General features: G+C 39.1%; 1 protein-coding gene across 1 annotated transcript in view; it reads left to right on the top strand.

Moving 5' to 3' along the window:
* The window catches only part of LOC137618146 (N-acetylneuraminate 9-O-acetyltransferase), a 196,936-nt gene that overhangs the window by 155,671 nt on the left and 20,562 nt on the right, over positions 1-20,703 (top strand). The window contains exons 12-14 of the mRNA XM_068348176.1: positions 5,528-5,773; positions 6,939-7,045; positions 15,910-16,126. Of these exons, the coding sequence (XP_068204277.1) occupies positions 5,528-5,773; positions 6,939-7,045; positions 15,910-16,126 (570 nt within the window). The remainder of the gene's footprint in view (positions 1-5,527; positions 5,774-6,938; positions 7,046-15,909; positions 16,127-20,703) is intronic.

Below are 20,703 nucleotides of genomic sequence, written 5' to 3'. Positions count from 1 at the left end.
AGTGGGTGGCTTTGTCGCCGCTTCGGCACGTCACGGGGTAGGCGTGTATGTCTTACGGCATTCATGTCAGCTTTAGTTGACGTTGAATAGGCATCCTCTTCGTCAGGGGTGGAGGTGTTGATGTAGGTCTTGAAGTGGCTGTCCATAAGGGCGTCGGCTTTGGTCATCAAGTCCTTTATGGGTAAACTATCGACATCGGGTATGGCAGCGCGTATAGGTTCGGGTAAACGGCGTATCCAAAGGGCACGAAGTAGGTTCACCTCACGAGGAGAGCCGCTTGCGGCAGGTTGAAGGCGAGCGATACTGGTCATTTCCCTGTGGGTGAGCGAAGCCCTTTGGTCCCCCAACGGTTGTTGTGAGAGCTGAAAAAGCTTTGCTATACGGGTGGCTGGCGACGGCGAGTACTGCTGCAGAAGGTATGTTTTGAGGGCGTCGTACGCTATTGGGGTGCCTCCTTGTTCACAAAGCCAATCGGATATTTCCGGGAAGGTGTCCTCGGGTATCGCCGCGAGAACATAATCTGCTTTGGTGGTTGAGCGAGTCACGCCCTTGATGCGAAACTGGACTTCTGCGCGCTGAAACCAAGCAAACGCCTATCCGCTGGTGAACGATGAAAGTTTCAATGGGGCAGCCGCAGCGCCAACTTCCGTAGAGTCCGCCATAGTACCAACGATGGAGGGGCGAGGAGGGTGGAGGTGGAAGGCGGTGGGAGCGAGTCGACTTCCGGGGTCACCAATGTGACGGGCCGAGAGAAGGTTGTGACTCAAAGGCAGGTTGAAAGCAACTGAGTAATTTATTATAGAACACTCTCCTTTATATACAAAACCTCAAGGCAACAGGAAATTTCATGTTCGAAAAACAGACAATGTTACAGAGGAAAAACGCAGACATGTTTATTCTGGTTCTTTTTAGTGCGAGGGAAGAGCGAAGATACAAGCATAATATATACAAAATGAATTATGTACGATCGTGTGACACACGGTTGGTACAGCTCTGTCACCCCCTGTCTAAAGGAAAAGGCAACCCTTTTGGCTGATGTTTGATAGCAAGCATAGTAATGAGAAACTTCCTCTTCCTCATTCCTGTTTTCTTAAGGCTAAACTTACTAGTGTAGCCTTTCGATCTCGTGAAATTAAAGCTCTGTTGATGGACCTTGATGCTTATGAAGGTGTAGACCCAAATGGTATATATCCTTTGTTTTTATAAAGACTGCTGATTTCTTAGCTCCAAATTTATCTGTTATTTTACACAAGTTGGGAAAAAGAGTTTCATTTTGCACTAGTTGGAGAATTGGTAATGTTACTCCTTTATGTGAATGCGTTTGTGGTAGCTCAATTCCAGCTGATTACCGCCCAATTTCCATATCTCCAATATTATCTAGGTTTTGAACTTCTTTTGATAAAAGATTTAGGATTTAAATAAGTTTGCTGAAGGTAATCATCTGTTCCCTAGTATGTAATTTGGCTTTTGTAAAGGCCTTGGAGTATCCTTCTTGCAATCTCCAATGCTGTACAGAAGTCTCTTGATTGTGGTCAGGATGTTTGTATGAGTACACGACATGTGGTTTGTCCTAAAAATCAAGCTCATTGCATATGCAGATCAGGCTACTCTTTTTGGATCAATTCCATCACCTGAATGTAGAACTGGGGTTGCTGAATCAATTAATAGAGATCCAGCTAAAATTAGTGCATGGTGCAAATTATGGGGACTAAGTTAAATCCTAACGAACTCATAGTATGATTGTAAGTAAATCAAAGACAGTGGCTCCTCATCATCTTGCTCTCAGCATTGATAATGTTTCTTTAACTCTATGACTCTGTTAAAATTTTAGGGGTGATTCTAGACAGTATATTTACTTTTGTAAAACACATTAGGTCTGTCTCTTCTTCAATTACCCGGAAATCTTTTTGAAGATTTTTGGTGATCAATTTATTCTGAAGTTTTTTAATTCTTTCAATCTACCTTATTTTCGAGTATTGTTTTCCTGTCTGTTCTTCAGCTGCTGATTCTCATCATAATTTGTTGTTATTATAATTATTATTATTATTAGTATTATTAGTATTATTAATATTATTATTATTATTACTAGCTAAGCTATAACCCTAGTTGGAAAAACAGGATGCTATAAGCTCAAGGGCTCCAACAGGGAAAAATAGCCCAATGAGGAAAGGAAATAAAGAAAAAAACAAACTACCAGAGAAGTAATGAGCAATGTAAAATGTTTTAAGAACAGTAATGACATTTAACTAGATCTTTCATATACAAACTATAGAAACTTTTAAGTAACAAGAGGAAGAGAAATAAGATAGAATAGTGTGCCCTCAAGCAAGAGAACGCTAACCCAAGACGATGGAAGACCATGGTACAAAGGCGGCTATGGCCGTACCCAAGACTAGAGAACAATGGTTTGATTTTAGAGTGTCCTTCTCATAGAAGAGCTGCTTGCCACAGCTTAAAGTCTCTCTTCTGCCCTTACCAAATGGAAAGTAGCTACTGAACAATCTAGTATAGCAATTAACCCGAGTGAAGAAGAATTGTATAGTAATCTTAAGATATTCTATCAGAATCCATGGTGGAACCTAAAATTGGAGAACAAATAAAACCAGGTTTCTGAACATTATACACATCTTTTATGAAGGATGACGTTCAATTTTCTCTTCGCTTAATGACAACATTGAAAAACAAACTGACAGTTTCTGAACATTATACACATCTTTTATGAAGGATGACGTTCAATTTTCTCTTCGGTTAATGACAACATTGAAAAACAAACCGACAGTTTCTGAAGCATAATCAGAAATGGTGTAGTCTAGACAAGAAGGGATATCTAAAACCATACCAAATTCAGGATGATTATACATGGATGCCTTAATTTTAGAAGTTATGCCCTACATTGAAATCATTAAAAGAAAGAATCTACAGATTTCTTACCAAGGTACTTCCCATGACTGAAGACTTCCTAGCTGGCTAAACTGCAAAGCCTGAATCAATGTACTGCACTGCTTTTTAATTACCACTATTAAAGGTTCTAGTAAACTTTGCTGTTGCAGAAGAGCTGATAATTGAGGTAATTGACCCTTGAAATAAACATAGTTTCTTTTTTTTAACTGGGAAATTAATGATGAATATAGTGTGATCCTCTGTTTAGCAGAAACTCTATTCATCATGTTCTCCAATTTTTAAAGTTAACAATAGATATACTGTATCTGTTTTGTGAGATCGGTGTTACTGTATGGACACGTGTCATGGTATGACAACAACATAATCTCCAACAGTTTTAGTAGATTCAAGAACAAAGCACTGAAGACTATTGGGAGTTAAATGGCAGGACAGGATTATAAATGCAATTATAAGAGATTACTCAAGTGCCTTATGTGAACAAGATCATGATATGGGGTAGATGGAGATGGTTTGGGTATGGTCTTCGCTCTCCATAAGAGAGATTAATTCACCAAATGTTTAATTGGGTTCTACAAGTCACTAGAAGAGTTGGAAGACCCTGGCCTACATGGCTGTGGAATATAAAGCGTGAAGTAGAAAATGATGAATGAAGTACTGTATTGAATTAAAAGCTCAAGATAGACACAACGGGCAAAATCTAACCGAGGCCCTTTGCGTCAATAGGCGTAGGAGATGATGATTATGAATTGAGAATGGATTTCTGAAAAGCCCGATTCCTAGAAATGTTAAGAGACAGCTGAATATTCCAAAGTACTTAAAACCTGATCGATTCTTTGCAAATAATTTTGGATTTGGCCCTTTAAAGCTTTAAAAGTTGCTTAGGAATGGCAGAGATAAGGGGCAATGACAATGCCCCAAAGACTGACCATATACACACATGATCAGAATCCAAGCCCTCTGTCCAAGCTATGATCAGAGAGTGCCAGGTAATGGCTGCTGATGACTCAACAGGTAGACCTAAGCTCACAAAGATGGTGAGATTGCAGGCAGTACAAGAAACTATTTGAGTTTTCGTGGGTCTCGAATCTTTGTATATTCTGTGCTGAAATAAAACTGTGGAAAAGTAACATTGTACCATACAGAATGTCCTCAACTTACAAACCCAGTAGGTTCCAAAAAACTGCTCCCAAGTCTAACCTTGCTAGACAGGAACTTGCGGTCTGTTGAATTTTCTATTCCTGATCTAGATATTAATCTCTGGAACTGTTGTTCAATTAGTTCTTTATGCATGTTGCATAAGATTTTTCATAATTCTGATCATCCTTTGCATACAGATATTCCCAGACAGTACCATCCTGTTCGTAATACTAGGTATGCAGTTAATTCTAATAGTCATGCCTTCTTTATCATGAGGCTCAATGCTACACAGTATTCAAGAAGTTTTATTCCAGCTGTGACCAAGTTGTGGAATGATCTTCCTAATCGGGTAGTTGAATAGGTAGAACTTCAAAAGTTTAAACTTGCACCAAATGATTCTATGTTGAACATGCTGACAAGTCCCTTTTTGTAGTTTAGATCTGTTTTGATGTTGTTGTTGTTCTTAAAATATTTTATTTTGATTGTTCATTACTTCACATAACATTTATTTGTTTCCTTATTTCCTTTCGTCACTGGGCTATTTTTTTTCTCAAGCCCTTGGGCTTATAGCATCCAACTAGGGTTGTAGCTTAGCTAGTAATAATAATTATAGTAATAATAATAATAATAATAGTAATAATCAATAAAATTATTTCTCTTCAATATAATATTTAACTAACTGGCTAAAAATAGGGTACACATTAACAGTAAGAAGGTATAAGAACAGATGTAATTATTTTTCCTCTTCATGAACTTTTGCTTATTGCTTTCAGCATAGAGATTCAATCGTTGTCTTTCTGTTTCATTAGGTCATAAATAGTTGTTGTTCCAAACTCCATGACAGACACTTCACGCTTACACCGATTTCAAGTTTTATCAACTTAACTTTCTCTATTTTAAATTAACATAGATGCTCTTTTTCTTTTCACTATTAGCTGTAGGTGTATCGCTGGGTTTTATGGACATTTTTAACATATTTCAAACTGCCGAGCACACAAAAAGGTTGCAATCAGAATTAATGAGGAGCAAAGCATTTACTATGACAACTGGTAACAGCAAAGTGATACCATACAGTCAAAGGGTAGATTACGTGAGTAGTGGTTGTACTTCGTGGAACCTTTCCAGCACTGGAATTTTCTGTTTGTCATCATTTGAAAAACTTAACAATTTTTGAATTTTGGGTGAAGAATTCTCAACCTTTATAACATATTGTGGTTAAATTTTCATTCAAGTGAATAAAGAATTAGGAAAATATTTTTGCACTTTGAATCAAGGATTTTCTGATTCTTAGTTTTAGGTTGCATAGGTGTAAGTATTCTTACTACCGTAAATTAATTCTGAAGCATATGTCCAAAATATAAAAAATCTTGAGATTATAAGACCATAGGTTTTATCTGAATAGCCAGTAAACTATTATTTCCTATATGAAAATTTGCTTAGGTAAATTTTATTGATCGTATTACATATAATAACTAATTGACTCTTGCAGGTTATGTTTCGCATAAACTTCTTGGTGGTTGTCTTGTGCTTGGTCATGAATAGACCATACCAGTTTTATTATTTTGTACCACTGATATCCTTCTGGTATACTGTTATGCATGTAACACTGGTTGTGCCTCCTCGTATCACAAGACCAGCACATGCAAATTCAGAAGCATCACCTTTCAACTACCTCTACAGTATCATCAAGTTTATTGGTTTAGGAGGATTTATTACTGTTTTGTTTTTATCAGAGGTGAGTGTTATCTTCATTGTGTTGTTCAATGAATAATCATAAATCCAATAAAATATATATCAAAGAGTAGTCTTAGTGGCTGGTGTATTAGTTAAATAATATTGCGTATTGTATTTTACATGAAGTTTAGAACTTATGACACATGTATTACAAAATCATGTATTGTTCACCCATCATTAAAGAATATGACCTGGTTTTAGACCATTACAAGGCAATTGGTTCTACCCTCCTGTTATTCTACTCATTGTTGTATAGCAGTGTTACTCCAGGAAGAGATGCATCATCCAGATTTATGTCTTGAATACCTCTTAATGCAGAGTGCTGAGAACTAAGAAAATAATTTTGAAGGTTGTTACACTAGGCTCAGTGGCAGATATAACATGTACGATCATCCCCCTCTCTCAAATGGAAATCACTCCCTGGCCAACAGTGCTTTTTAAAAGATCACCTGAACACTACATATGTTGAAGTTGAATTGTTGTAGGAGGTAGCACAGTGAGCAATCCCAAATTATCTGTGATTATTTTAGACCTTGCATTGGCTGGCTCATTTAATTAATTATTAGTGCATCATCATCATCTCCTCATACGCCTATTAATGCAAAGGGCCTCTGTTAGGTTTTGCCAGTCATCTCTACCTTGAGCTTTTGAATCAATAATTCTCCGTTCATCAACTGCTACGTCACTCTTCATAGTCCTCAGTCATGTAGGCGTGAGTCTTTTAACTCTTTTAGTACCTTTTGGAGCCCAGTTAAAAGCTTCGGGAACTAATCTTTCTTGGGGAGTGCAAATAGCATGCCCAAACCATCTCCATCTACCCCTCACCATGATCTCATCCACATATGCCATTTGAGTAATCTTTATAGTTTCATTTATAATCCTGTCCTGCCATTTAACTCCCAATATTCTTCTGAGGGCTTTGTTCTCAGATCTGCAAAATCTGTTGGATATTGTAAAGTAATGTTTGAAGTAACCCCAAAATATTGTATTAATAGGGCTCAGTTGCACTTTATAATGCTACAATCATTGAAATTGTGTCACACTATATAATAATGCTACAATCATTGAGGTTGTAAATAAATATTTTTTAATTTTAAATTAGACTATTGCAAAGCTCAAAACCATTCAGAAATGTAAATTTAAATTTTTTTTATTGTATATTTCAGGTATTCTTTGAGAAAATTTTTGTGATGAAACCTTGGAAAGCCTTGTTTGTCACTACAGATGATGACATTCATGAGTGGTGGTTTCGTTGGCAGTTGGATAGATACAGGTAACTACTGTATTTTCCTTATGTGGTATCTATATCTTTTGACCAAATTTGGAAATCAATGATAAAGATTATGTTGTGTATTGTTAGAAACCAAAAAAATTGTCAACAACTCCGTTTTTATTCACTTTGTCCGAAACAACGTTGAAAAATAAAGACGGGAAAACAAAACTGTTTCCTTATAAGGAATACAGTTAACGTTAGATTAATTAATTCAATCAGAAAGGATTGATATTTGTGTCCGACTGGGGAATAGCCGTTCGGTCGTTAGCTTGATTCGAAGCTTTATCTATTTTTCTTGATAAATTAAAAGTAAATAACTTAATGCTACTTAGTATAGTAACTATTAGCGTTAATGATAAGTAAAATGAATAATAAAATTAAACTTATGAATTAAATGACTTAAACTAGTAATTGCCTAATAGGCCTTAAGTTCGCGTGTGCTTAATATGTACCTGTCAAAGGAAAGAAGTAAATTACCTTGGAGGTTACCACAGCCACGGCGAACAGTTACAGTAAGAGTTACTCAGTAGGAAATTAACTCTGAACAAAACTAAACGTTCAAACTCCAAGACAACGACAATTTTGGAACATGTCAACGTCAACATTTGTGATAAGTGCTTTACATTATGATGTATCTTTGGACATGTCTAGGGAAAAAGGTAATGTACGGCAATGTCACAAAGTTTTATCAGTGGATCTACTCTTTAATGTAAGTTTTTTTGGTTGTTAAATAATTGTTTTGTTCATTAAATATAAGTAAGGTTGAAATTAAAATAAATTCCAACATAATCCCAAAATTGTTGATGTATTCCATATGATATTCCGGAGGTGAATTCGATGTGTTCATCGTTCGGTGAAATAAGGGATTTTATAGAAACGGTAACTGGCTAACTGTCGCTCGGTATTTCGAATGGTAACCAATATGGAACTAAAGTGCGACGTAATTAGTAACATAAGTTATGTACTATAATCTATTTCATGTTCATATATAATGTACTCAGTAACCCGTAAGCATCAATAACTTTAGGTGGGCTGTTATCTTTTAAATATTTGCAGGCTATTGGTAATAAATCTATTAATTATAATTATATAAGTTATCATGTCTGATAAAGAGATCGAGCAGGTTAAACACTTTGATGAAGAAATTAATTATGTTTTGTAGACACATGAAATAATGAACAGTAATGAACAATATTATAATGAGGAGTTAGATAGTCGGGCAGAATGTAGCATTCAGGTTAGTATAGAGCTCAACCAATATGAACAATACATAAGTGAGTCAAGTGGGGCTTCTGGCAACTTATCTGCCGATAAAGTTTTAGAAATGATGTCTAGAATGAATATGTCTGATGGGAAACTCCCTCCTTTAGAAAGTGGAATCTTTAGTGGTGAGGAGAAAGATAGATTTGCTTTCAATTCATTTCTTAATTTAATAATGTCATTGGGTCCAGAAAAAATCTGTCTGATTCTGCCAAACAAATATATTTACATGGGTACCTTAGAGGCTATGCCTTGAAGGTAGTTAGGCATTTGACTATTTCTGACCGTAACTACCACTTGGCAATCAAAATGTTAAAAGAAGAATTCCTTGACGTAAATTATATTATTGACTTTTAAGAACACTTTGAGTGCTGCTTCGAGTGCTGAATATGATCAAGAATTCTCGTCAGTGAAAGTTTACCTCAACGAAATCAAATCCTATCTGCATGAATTGAAAGCACATGATATTGATTTATTGGAAGTGGGATCCTTTGGGCATAAATTTGTGAGTCATATAGTATTTAATAAACTCCCCATACCAGTAAAGAGAGAGTGGGTTCACAAATTAAATACCAATTGTGAAAAAGAATTGGTCTCCTTTGATAAAGAACAAATTGACAGATTTAGAGAGGGGATCTCTTTTGATAATGGATTCTATCGTGTAGAATTGGTCTGGTATACTGATAAAATTGACAGCGTCCCATCTAATCATTTTGTTTCACTTAAGGTATTAGACCGAACAGTAGAGTATCTTGGTAAAAAGGGTCTCATTGACAAGTACCAGAAAGTTTTTGATAAACAACTCAAGGATGGTATAATCGAGGAAATTAAAGTAAGTCCTTCTGATTATCATAAGTATGTATGGATTCCACATAGACCAGTTATAAAATTAGAAGAGCAAGTTACCACAAAAATCAGGCCAGTATTTAACTGATCTTTAAAAACTTACAGAGAATTGCCTTCACTTAATGAAGCAGCTTATCCTGGGATAGATTTAATGGGCTCGATACTGAAATTGCTCTTTTACTATAGAACTAATAAATATGTAATGTTGAGCAATGTTAAACAATAATTTTTGATGATTAAATTAAAAAATGAAGTGGATAAAAATAGATTTTGTTTCTTTTGGAAACGGGGAAATAAATTAGTATCTTATCGCTACAAAACAATAGTTTTTGGTTACACTTCTTCACCTTTTATATTAAATTTTGTTATGAAACATCACGCAGAAAGTTATCCTGATGATAAGTGTAAAGAAATATTAACCAATAACTTTTATGTAGACAATCTTCTTATAACTGGTAATAACATTGATGAAATGAAAAATTTGTATAAGCAAGATAATGATAGGATGGAACAAGGGGGCTTTATTTTAAGGTCTTGGAACTCCAGTTGTGTAGAGTTGAGAGAAAAAATGGCATCTGATAATAGACTTGTTGAACATTCTTGCGAAGAGGATAAAGTAATGGGTTATAGATTCAACGTAAATAATGATTCTTTTAGTCTTGCGCCTTGTAAAATAGACCCAGAAGCAGACACAAAAAGAGAAGTATTGTCACAAACTTCTAAAATATTTGATCCTTTGAATATACTGTAGTCCTTCCTGTAGCAATAAGAGGCAAATTTTCAATGAGAAAAATATGGAAATTAGATGTTGGTTGGGATCAAAATTTACCTAAAGACATTTGTGGGGAAATGAAAATTATGAGTAGAGATTTTGAAATGTTATCTGAACTTGAATTTCCTAGGGAGTCCCTTAATGAATTAGACTCGCATGGTCTTCACATATTTTGTGATAACTCTGTGGAGGCCTATGCGGTTGATCAAAATGATAAAAGTTCTTATTTGTTCTCCAAATCTAAATTGGCTCCACCGAATAAGAGAAATGAGCATAGTGTCCCTACTTTGGAACTAATGGGAGTAATTCTAGCTTTTAAATGTTTACCTTCCTTACTAGAAGCCTACAATAATATAAATTTTCAATTCATTAATATTGTGTTGATGCTCAAGTGGTTTTAAATTGGCTATTGACCAGAGAAGCTAAAATAAAATCTAAATTTGTTAGAAATAGAGTACTTGAGGCAGATGGTCTTAAAGTTGAAATATCTAAGCTATTTAAACTACCTGTCTTATATCACTATGTAAATACAGAAGAAAATCCTGCTGACATGATCACCAGAGGTTTATCCTATACTAAATATTTAAGTAAATCAGCTTATTGGCTAGAAGGTCCAGAATGGTTGAGTAATTATTTTGACAAGTGGCCTCTTTACCCTTTATTGAGCATATCACCTTACTATAAGCATCAAATAAGTACAGTGTGCACTATGCAAATAAATAAAGTAAATGCTGGTATTCTCAATATAAATGAAATGTCAAATTATGAACAATTATTAAGAATTACCAGTTACTTGTTCAAATTTTGTTGTAGATTAAAGGGTGGTGATCCTAAAAAGAAAGCCTTAGAGTATTGGGTGAAAATTGCACAAAAAGAATACTTTTCTGTAGAATTGGATTTTTTACAAAGCAGTGCCAATATTACTAATAATATACCTCCTCTAGTGTCCAATTTAAATTTATTTTTAGATTCTAAGGGTATAATTAGGTCTAGGGGAAGAATATCTAAGTGTTTGTTCTTTGACTTTGATGTTCATAACCCAGTATTGCTTCCAGGCGTAAAGTTGAAGCGAAGCTATGGCTCTGTGGAATATGGTCACATGTGGTTGAGTTTGAGTAGCTCGTGTCGTGGAGGAAGTTCCCTCGGAAGCTCTGTCAAGAGCTGCAGAAGGTCTGGGAACCACTGTACGTAATGCCATAGCGGAGCTACCAGTGTCATTGATAAGTTCTCGCTTATTCTGACTTTGTTGGGTATTTTTCTCATCGGACAGTACTGGGGAAATATGTACATATTGTGTTGTCCCAATATTGTTGGAATGCATCCTGCCAAAGAACCTGGGGATCCTTGACTGGGAAGCAATAGAGCGAGAATCTGAAATTATGGGCCGTTGCGAAGAGATCCACTGTCATGGAACCCCACAAAGTCAGAACTTTGTTGGCTACAAGATGATTCAAAGACCACTCTAGAGTCCACTATCTGAGTCGCTCTGCTCAGATTGTCTGCAAGAAAATTCCTCTTGCCTGGAATGAAAGCGAGCAGACAGGGACACCGAGTTGTCTTACGCCCATCTGAGTATCTCTACTGCTAGATGGCACAGGGGCTACAAAAAGGTACCACCTTGTTTGTTTATATAGGCTACTACCATGGTGTTATCACTCATCAAGACCACGAAGTGCCCCGCCAGGAACTGTTGGAGGGCAAGAAAGGCTACCTTCATCTCTTGAAAGATATATATGCTGGTACCTTTCTGATTTGGACCAAAGGTTGCAGATGGTGTGGTGCAGCATATAGGCCCCCACCCTTCTTTTGATACATCCGAAAAAAGCATCAGTTCCAGAAGAGGGACGAGAAGATCAACCCCTTTTGCAGAGGTTCTCATCTGCCACCCACCATCTGAGGTCTATCAGTACCTCTGACACTAGTTGAACCAGGGTGTCCGGGGAATCGCTTGCTTGATTCCAGTGGGACTTGAGGCGCCACTGGAAGGATCTGATCCTGAGGTGACCATTGGGAACTAGACAGGCCAGAGATGATAAGTGGCCTATGAGACGCAACCAGTTCGGGGCTGGAAGCTCTTTTTGCCTGAGGAAGGGCCCTGCTATCTCCCTCAGCCTCTGAATTCTTTCATTTGATGGAATGGTTTGTGCTGTTCGGTGTCTCGGATCATGTCTAGATATGCCAGTCTTTGAGAGGGGAGCAGATGTGACTTCTCAAGGTTTACCATGATCCCCAGATCTTGGCAAAATCCCAGAAACTTGTCTCAGTGATGGAGAAGGGTAGACACTGAGTCTGCTAGAATCAGTCAGTTGTCCAGATATCTTAGGAGATGGATGCCAATTCTGTGAGCCCAAGATGATATAGGGCAAACCCTCTCTTAAAGACCAGGGGTGCCGTAGAAAGACGAAACACAGCACCTTTAACTGGTATTGCTTTTTGGTCGAACATGATCCTTAGATACTTCCTTTAAGACAAATGGACTGGGATCTGGAAGTATGTCCTTGAGATCTAGTGTGCACATGAAGTCCTGAGGTCTTATTGCCTGTCTGACTGTGTCTGCTGTCTCCATCTTGAACGAAGTTTGTCTGAGGACTGGTCTCCAGCCTCCAGACTCCTTTTTTTCGAGAAAGAGTTGATTGAAGAAGCTTAGAGACCCATCGAGGATCTCTTGTAGAGCACCCTTCTCCAACAAGGTCTGGACTTCGGCCCGAAAGGAGAGCTATTTCGTGGACCCTTTCACGTAGGAGCTTTTTGGGACCGGATCCCGAGTCATAGGAGGGAGAAAATGAATGAACGGGTTGCGATACCCTGAACAAATCACCTTCACCGTCCAGGATTTGGCCCAAACTGCAGCCACCTTTGCTAGCAACTTTGCAGCCATCCCCTCACAGGTGGACAGTTGGAAGGATTGCCGGTCGTAGAAGGAGTAGCCTCAGCCGGCTCCACTATTTCCCTTCCCTCCACGGAAGGGCTTTGACCCTTTTCGGTTACCCTGAAAGGGCCTCTTGGACACCTGTTATTTTGAGACTATAGCCCTATTCTTCGGCAGTTTGTGTGGTGGTTATTTCTTTTGTGGCAGTGGTTGGTAGGGCCATGATGTCAGGGCCCTCTGGAAGAGGGAGTCCTGTTGGGTTTCCTCCACTTCGCTACTCGCTTGATGCCTTTGAGGTTGAAAATGGAACTCCCCTTGAAAGAGGAGCCTCTCAGCTTTGATATCTCGACTTGCGGGAGTTGTCAATGGAATCTATCAATGATCGAGTCCTATCTCTTTAGAAGGAAGGTCTCCATTGACTTCCTGGTGGACTCACGTGACCAGTCCTCAGACCCGATCAGGTGTCCTACCAATCCCAACCAGGGATCCAGCCATGAAGTAGCCTGCATGATATACTTTGCAACTTTCTCTTGGTTGATGATCTCCAAAATCAAGAAAGAGGCAGAGTCCTGATAATCCATCGAAGGGAACAACTTTCATAATAGCCTCTAGAGTGGTCCAGAAGTAATAATGAAAGAGGCTCATTGATCACCTCATCTCCTTTGCTGCACAGATGGTGACAAGAGGAGTTTTGACCAGGGAAAAGCTACACTGGCCCTCGGGGGTCTTTGAGTGTCATACACCTGGTCGAGGACTGTGTCTTTACCACTTTGTGGGGCTGTTGATGGATTTGACAGCCCATTGATGGTTCTAATGCAGGCTAAGACCTCCCAGAAGGCATGCTTGATCTTTTTCTGCTCCACTTCTTTAAGCTTAGGGCTAGTGGCTCCAGGCAATAGATCATCCTCATAATCTAATTGCTCCTCCACCTCCAAGCTCTCACCCATAGGAACCCGGGGTGGGTCAAAGTCGTCAAGGTTGGCTGTAGCCAGGGCGTCTCTTGCTGACGCCCTAGAGTGAGAGACTCCTTTTGACCTCTCTTGCTGTCTTGTTGAGGCATGGAAGCTCTCGCCGAGGCTTTGGGGATGGTAAACAAGGCCTTCGGCTCCCTGTGTGAACAGCCTGGTGCTGCGTCTTTCCTGAGGGGATGTTAGTCCTCTCCAGAGGGGGGAATAACGTCGGGCTGGGACGAAGAACGAGACTCTGGTGGAACCACCTCTATAGGCAAGAGGCGAAAAGAATCTGTCAGAAAAATCACCCTGTCATTTCTAGAGGGAAATGGCCTAATCCTCTTACGTTTCCCCTTTGATCCTATCGGTGCCACACATACCTGCAAGGGGCTCCCTGACTTCTCTGCGACTTCTTCCTCCTGATTCCTCTTCAGGAGGGAGAGGGGTCTCTCCTTGGAAGAGGGCCCTGCAAGGGCCAACCCTTAGGAACTCATCTGAGGGTCTGATGGAGGAGAAGAACTGGGGAGGAGAGAAGACATAGAAGAAATTTTAGTGTGCCACCCATGGATTGAGAGAGGGGAAGGGCCCCCGTCACTGCCTGTTGCACTACGTTAAACAGTGCGCTCAGCCAGGGGGCTCCCTACCACCTGTAAAGCTAGCAGGAGTATTCCTTGGGCATCCAGATGCCCTAGGTCCTGGATCCTGTAAAGAAAGGATAGTTTCCTTACCTGATAATTGCTGCACCAGTCTAATCACGGGGGGTTTGCTGGGTGTTGATCCCTCGAAGCGATGCTCTGCTTCGGGGCCTCCTTCAGTTGTCCACCCTGGGCCCGATGTACCTCGTGATGGGAATCGTCACCATACTGCTCACACCGGGCAAGCTGGTCTCCTGGTGGGTGACGATCCCTTGGAGACAGATGCTTGCAAGCGTAAGAGAGAATCACAGCAGTCGGTCTCGGGGATTGATGCAAGGGCAAAAACGAGGGGGCGAGGTGGCAAGTGCCGAGAGGGAGATTTGCGAGCTCTGGTAGAGAGTTGCTGTCTCTTAATAATAGGAGAGTGGTGGGGAGGTGGAGTCCCATGAGCCTTGGGGGCTTGTTCAGGCGATTTACGCTCACACATCAAGTAAGACCGAAAATTGTCTAGTCTCGTGTGAAGGTCTCTCTGTGGCTAGAGACTATCACTCGTCACCTAATGGTGAGGTGACAATTGCTTGTCTGAGGACAAGTGATAAGAAGTCGGCGAGACCCGCAAAGCTGATGCGCAGTTAGCAGCTGGCAAACCATGCACAGCTTTCAAGTGATGAGCAGTTGGAGAGTCACACTTGGCTGTATCATAGAGAGCACCTGATGAGTTACAAGAGGCCGAAAGCTCAGCGTGACGAGAGCCCGGAGACTCGGGGTATCGGTCCTTTACGGGACTGAACAGACATCTCCTTACTGCGGGGGGTGAGAACACCCAGTGTGACGAGAGAGTCAGAAACACCGATACACAACGAATCCCCACAGGGGAAAGCCATGCAGGTTCCTCCGAAGAGGGAGTCTGCTCTGACAAACTCAGCAAAGTCATATGTTGGTCTCTCAGGAACAAGGTTTCTCTGGAGCAACCTCACTCGCGGCCGAGAGAGATGGTTACCCGAAGGAGAAACCTGCCTCAGACTTTGCTCCCCCCCAGGTTTGTGAATGAGCCAGGTTGCCAGCTACCCCTCACTCCTCCCGCTAACTAGCAGTTGGGGTAGTTATCCCTCTCTAAAAGTCTTATTACTCCTCATTCAGCCATGCCAAAAGTAATAATCCCTATAAATAGCTATGATTTATATAGAGTTACAGAACAATAAAGTTTTATAGTATCAGGAGATTACATTCTAAGACAACAAGAACTAACTAAGCAGCAGGAATATACTTTAGTAAGACAAATGAGCTTTATTTTTTTTTTATATACATTAGTCCCTTTATTGTTGGAATGTTATGCATTCAAGCTCATAAGCTAACAGAAAACTACACAATAGTATATTTAAATTTAAAAAATAATCATAGGTGAATACAGTATACCAATTTAAATAAATGTATAAAGTATGTAGAATTTCAAGATGCTTAAATTTGTTGAAAATTTGTTTTAATACAGTACTTAATTTTTATCCAAAGAATATTTTTTTTTCTCTTTGCAGCCTTTTGTATGGTATGGTCTTCTGCTTGTTGTACCAGGGTCTTACACAGTATGGGATCATTGATGATAAAAGTGGATCTAACTTAATGGGAGGGCGTCTTGCCCTTTTGGTCTCTTGTGTAGCAACTATCTTCATCGTATCCTATACAACGATGGCATTATTATGTACCAATAAGCCTGACTGTAATGAGATTCACCCCTATGTAGTTTGGGTCCCGGTAAGTATGAGAGACATACTTTTTATTAATCATTAATTGAAGTAAATATATTAAATGATTTTCACATGATCTTAAGGCAAGTTGATTAATTAGAGGTGTGAAGTTTTTTCCTAATTTATATTTTGTATGTCTAGATTAAGCTAGAGTATAATTTAAGTGATGTTAGTTGATTATATATGTACAGCATTGGAATTTTTCTGTTCTAGTATTTTAAATCCCAAAAAGATGGTTTATGTTATAGAAAATATCAGTTGTTTGTTTGCTTTTAGATATCATCACCATCATCAGCCATTACTAGTCGACTGCAGAACAAAGGCTTCAGACATGTCTTTCCACTCACATGTGTTAGGGTCTTTCTATGACAGTTTATACTACAAATTCTCTTAGTTCGTCAATCCATTGTCCTCTCTTCACCTGCTTCTTTTGCAATCGCTAGGAACCCATTCTGTTATTCTTAATCTCCATCTATTATCTGGCCTTCTCATTATTTGTCCTGCCCATGTCCATTTCTTTTTCTTGCATGTGCAGTAGTTAGAATATCCTTTACTCTAGTCTATATATGTGCATATATATCATCACCATCTCCTACGCCTATTGACGCAAAGGGCCTCAGTTAGATTTCGCCAGTCGTCTTTATCTTGGGCTTTTAAATCAATACTTCTCCATTCGTCACCTCCCACTTCACACTTCATAGTCCTCACCCATGTAGGTCTGGGTCTTCCAACTCTTCTAGTGCCTTGAGAAGCCCAGTTGAAAGTCTGGTGAACTAATCTCCCTAGGGGGAGTACAAAGAGCATGCCCAAACCATCTCCATCTGCCCCTCACCATGATCTCATCCACATATGGCACTCGAGTAATCTCTCCTATAGTTTCATTTCTAATCCTGTCCTGCCATTTAACTCCCAATATTCTTCTGATGGCTTTGTTCTCAAATCAACAAAATCTGTTGGAATTGTTTCATTGGCATACCACGACTCATATCCATACAGTAATACCGATCTCACTAAACTGATATATAGCCTGATTTTTTTGTATAATTTCAGGCAATTTGTTTTCCAAATTTTATTTAACATAGCCATTGTCTGATTTGCTTTTTTCAATCTTTCATTAAACTCCAATTCTAAATACCCTATATTAGAGATCATAGTTTCTAAATATTTAAATGATTGTACCTCATAAATCCTTTCTCCTTTCAATGATATTTCATCTTCCATTGCATATTCCATTATCATCAAATTTGTCTTTCTTCTATATATCTTGAGTCCAACCTCCTGGGATATTTCATGCATTCTGGTAATAAAGCATTGCAAACCCTGTGGTGTTCTGCTAATAACAGCATCATCTGCATACTCTAGGTCAGCCAATTTTCTATTATCAATCCAATCCAATCCTTCTCCACCATCCCCCAACTCTACTATACAAACTGCTCTCTCTCTCTCTCTCTCTCTCTCTCTCTCTCTCTCTCTCTCCTCTCTCTCTCTCTCTCTCTCTCTCTCTCTCTCTCTCTCTCTCTCTCATATATATATATATATATATATATATATATATATATATATATATATATATATATATATATATATATATATATATATATGTATATATAGAGCTAGATATATATAGCTATATATATATTGCTATACTATATATATATATATATATATATATATATATATATATATATATATATATATATATATATATATATATTCTTCATCATGCTGGGATTATACCCTAATCCCTTCAAATAAATGGCCCTAAAATATTCTACGTAGTACCGTACATATACTGCAATGAGCATGTATAGCACAATTTACTCCAATCCTGTATCAGTAAGCTGGGCTTGGCTAGCCTAGCCTCATCTGTACTTTATACGGTAGTGCACTTAAACAGGTAGTGCTCGACTTACAACCTATGCGACGTATGACGATTCGCCTTTACGACGATTTTTTCAGGGTGATGACATCACAAGTCTATCGGAAATAGGACGAATATTTCCTTGAAAATAATCTATTTTCTTGTATGAAAATAAACTGATTTATCTTGGTAAATTATCATTTTCATTTATTGTTAATATACAGTACAGTGAACCCTCGTTTATCGCGGTAGATAGGTTCCAGACCCGGCCGCGATAGGTGAAATTCCGCGAAGTAGTGACATCATATTTACCTATTTATTTAACATGTATATTCGGACTTTTAAAACCTTCCCTTGTACGTAGTACTGTTAACAAACTACCCTTTAATGTACAGAACACTTAATGTATGTACTACAGCACCCTAAACTAAAACAGGCACAAATATTAAAGGCGATTTTATATCATGCGTTTCCTAAATACCTAAAAAGCACGATAAAAAATGGCAACCAATGTTTTGTTTACGTTCATCTCTGATCATAATGAAGAAACAAACTCATTTAGTGTACACATATATGTATAGGTTAGTTTTTGCATCGATTATATTGATTATACAGTATGTTGATTTTTTTATTACCAATGTTTTACTTTATTTTTCTTAGGACTTCCAAATACAATGTTTTTCTTTATGACGCCGCCTGAAACGACGGCGTCATAAAGTACTGTACGCTCAGTAAACAACCACGAGCAGAACAAACAAGGCATTTAACGCGCATGATGATAGTGATAAATAATGATACAGTACAGTATTTACAGTAAAAGCATTTACAAAATATGTTACCTTACAAATATAATTTACCGTATCGATATAAAATCATACAGTACTGTACAGTACATATTGTACGTAGCAAAGCAGGAAAACAATTTACGAGAGAGAGAGAGAGAGAGAGAGAGAGAGAGAGAGAGAGAGAGAGAGAGAGAGAGAGAGAGAGAGAGAGAGAGAGAGAGAGATTGTTTTACGTACGTACTGTAAATGTAAATTTTAAACAAAAAAAATCTATTTACGAGAGAGAGAGAGAGAGAGAGAGAGAGAGAGAGAGAGAGAGAGAGAGAGAGAGAGAGAGAGAGAGAGAGAGAGAGAGAGAGAGAGTTTTTTTTTTTACGTACGTAAATGTAAATTTTAAACAAAAAAAATATGATAGGTTACAACATGTAGACTTTTAAAACCTTCCCTTTAACTTAATGCATACGGTACGTACAGTACTAAACTATAAAACAGGCACAAATACAGTTTTAGAATGTGAGAATATTAAAGTAAAAAATAAAGATTGTTACTGTACTCACCACGAAAGAAGTTCAAGAAAAACTTGAATGATGATGGCGATGAATTTGCTGCACAGTAGAAATGATGATGATGAAGCTGATGATGTGTTCTACTGTGCAGCCAGGTAGTATTTTACGTCTCTTCAGACGGAGGTGTCTTTTCCTGGGACACCTCTTCAACTTCTTCCTGGGACACCTCTTCAACTTCTTCCTGGGAAACTTCTTCAATTTCTTCCGAAGGCGTAGTAGCAGGAGGAACTGGCTCTTTTTTGCGAGGCTGGAAGAACATTGTGATCGGAAGTTGTTGCCGCTGCTTCTTTTTTCGATCTAAGAGCATCTTGTAGGGAGTCATTATGTCATCAACCTTGTTGCAGAATTGCATCGACCGAACCATATCCTCGTCCCACTCTTGCAACATTTCTTTCACCTCCTTTATATGGTTGCAGACCTTGGCAAGCCGTTCTAGTGTTAAGCCCGTTTCTTCGACATTTTCTTGGGTCTCTTCCTGGGTTTCACTCTCTTCTTCGCTTGCCGATTTCGTCAGGTCTTCGAGGTCTGCGTCAGTTAGGGGCTGGGAATGGCAGTCCAACAACTCGTCGACGTCTTCAATCGTCATGTCGCCAAACCCGTCACCTCCAATTATGGCAGCCAACTGCACAGATTTGCGTACTGCAGAGTGTTGGATTTCAGCAGGTGTAAATCCCTCGTCGTCGTAAACAATCTCGGGCCACAACTTCTTCCAGCTCGCATTCACAGTTGCAGGTTTCATCTCTTGAAGTGCCTTCTGAATATTCTTCAGGCACGTGGCTATGGTGTACTGCCGCCAGTACGCCTTCAAGTTAAAATCTTCATCCTCATCCTCTTGGGCAGCATTCACACACGCAACGAGGTCCGCCAAGGTATTCTTCGTGTAGAGGGCCTTGAACGCCCTGATAACCCCCTGGTCCATCGGTTGAATTAATGACGTGGTGTTGGGTGGCAGGAACTCAACCTGAACGCCCTCACGCGACAGGTCAGTTGCGTGTCCACCAGCGTTATCCATAAGGAGAAGGATCTTGAATGGCAAGCCCTTCTCTACGAGATATTCATTGACTTGCGGGATGAAACACTGGTGGAACCAGTTGGAGGTCAGCATCTTCGTAATCCATGCTTTTGGATTATGCATCCAGTACACGGGAAGGAGATTCTTATTCTTATTTTTCAAAGCGCGAGGATTTTTCGACTTGTAAATAAGCCCCGGCTTTAGCATAAATCCAGCAGCATTGCCACACATCACGAGGGTAACGCGATCCTTGAATGCTTTAAAGCCAGAGGCTTTGGCTTCCTCTTTGAACAGGAAAGTTCGCGACGGCATTCTCTTCCAAAACAAGCCGGTCTCATCCATATTAAAGACTTGTTTCCG

The sequence above is a fragment of the Palaemon carinicauda genome, chromosome 24 (genome assembly GCF_036898095.1).
Source record: "Palaemon carinicauda isolate YSFRI2023 chromosome 24, ASM3689809v2, whole genome shotgun sequence".
In the NCBI taxonomy this organism is placed as follows: Eukaryota; Metazoa; Arthropoda; class Malacostraca; order Decapoda; family Palaemonidae; genus Palaemon; species Palaemon carinicauda.
This window is presented reverse-complemented; position numbering and strand designations above follow the sequence as displayed.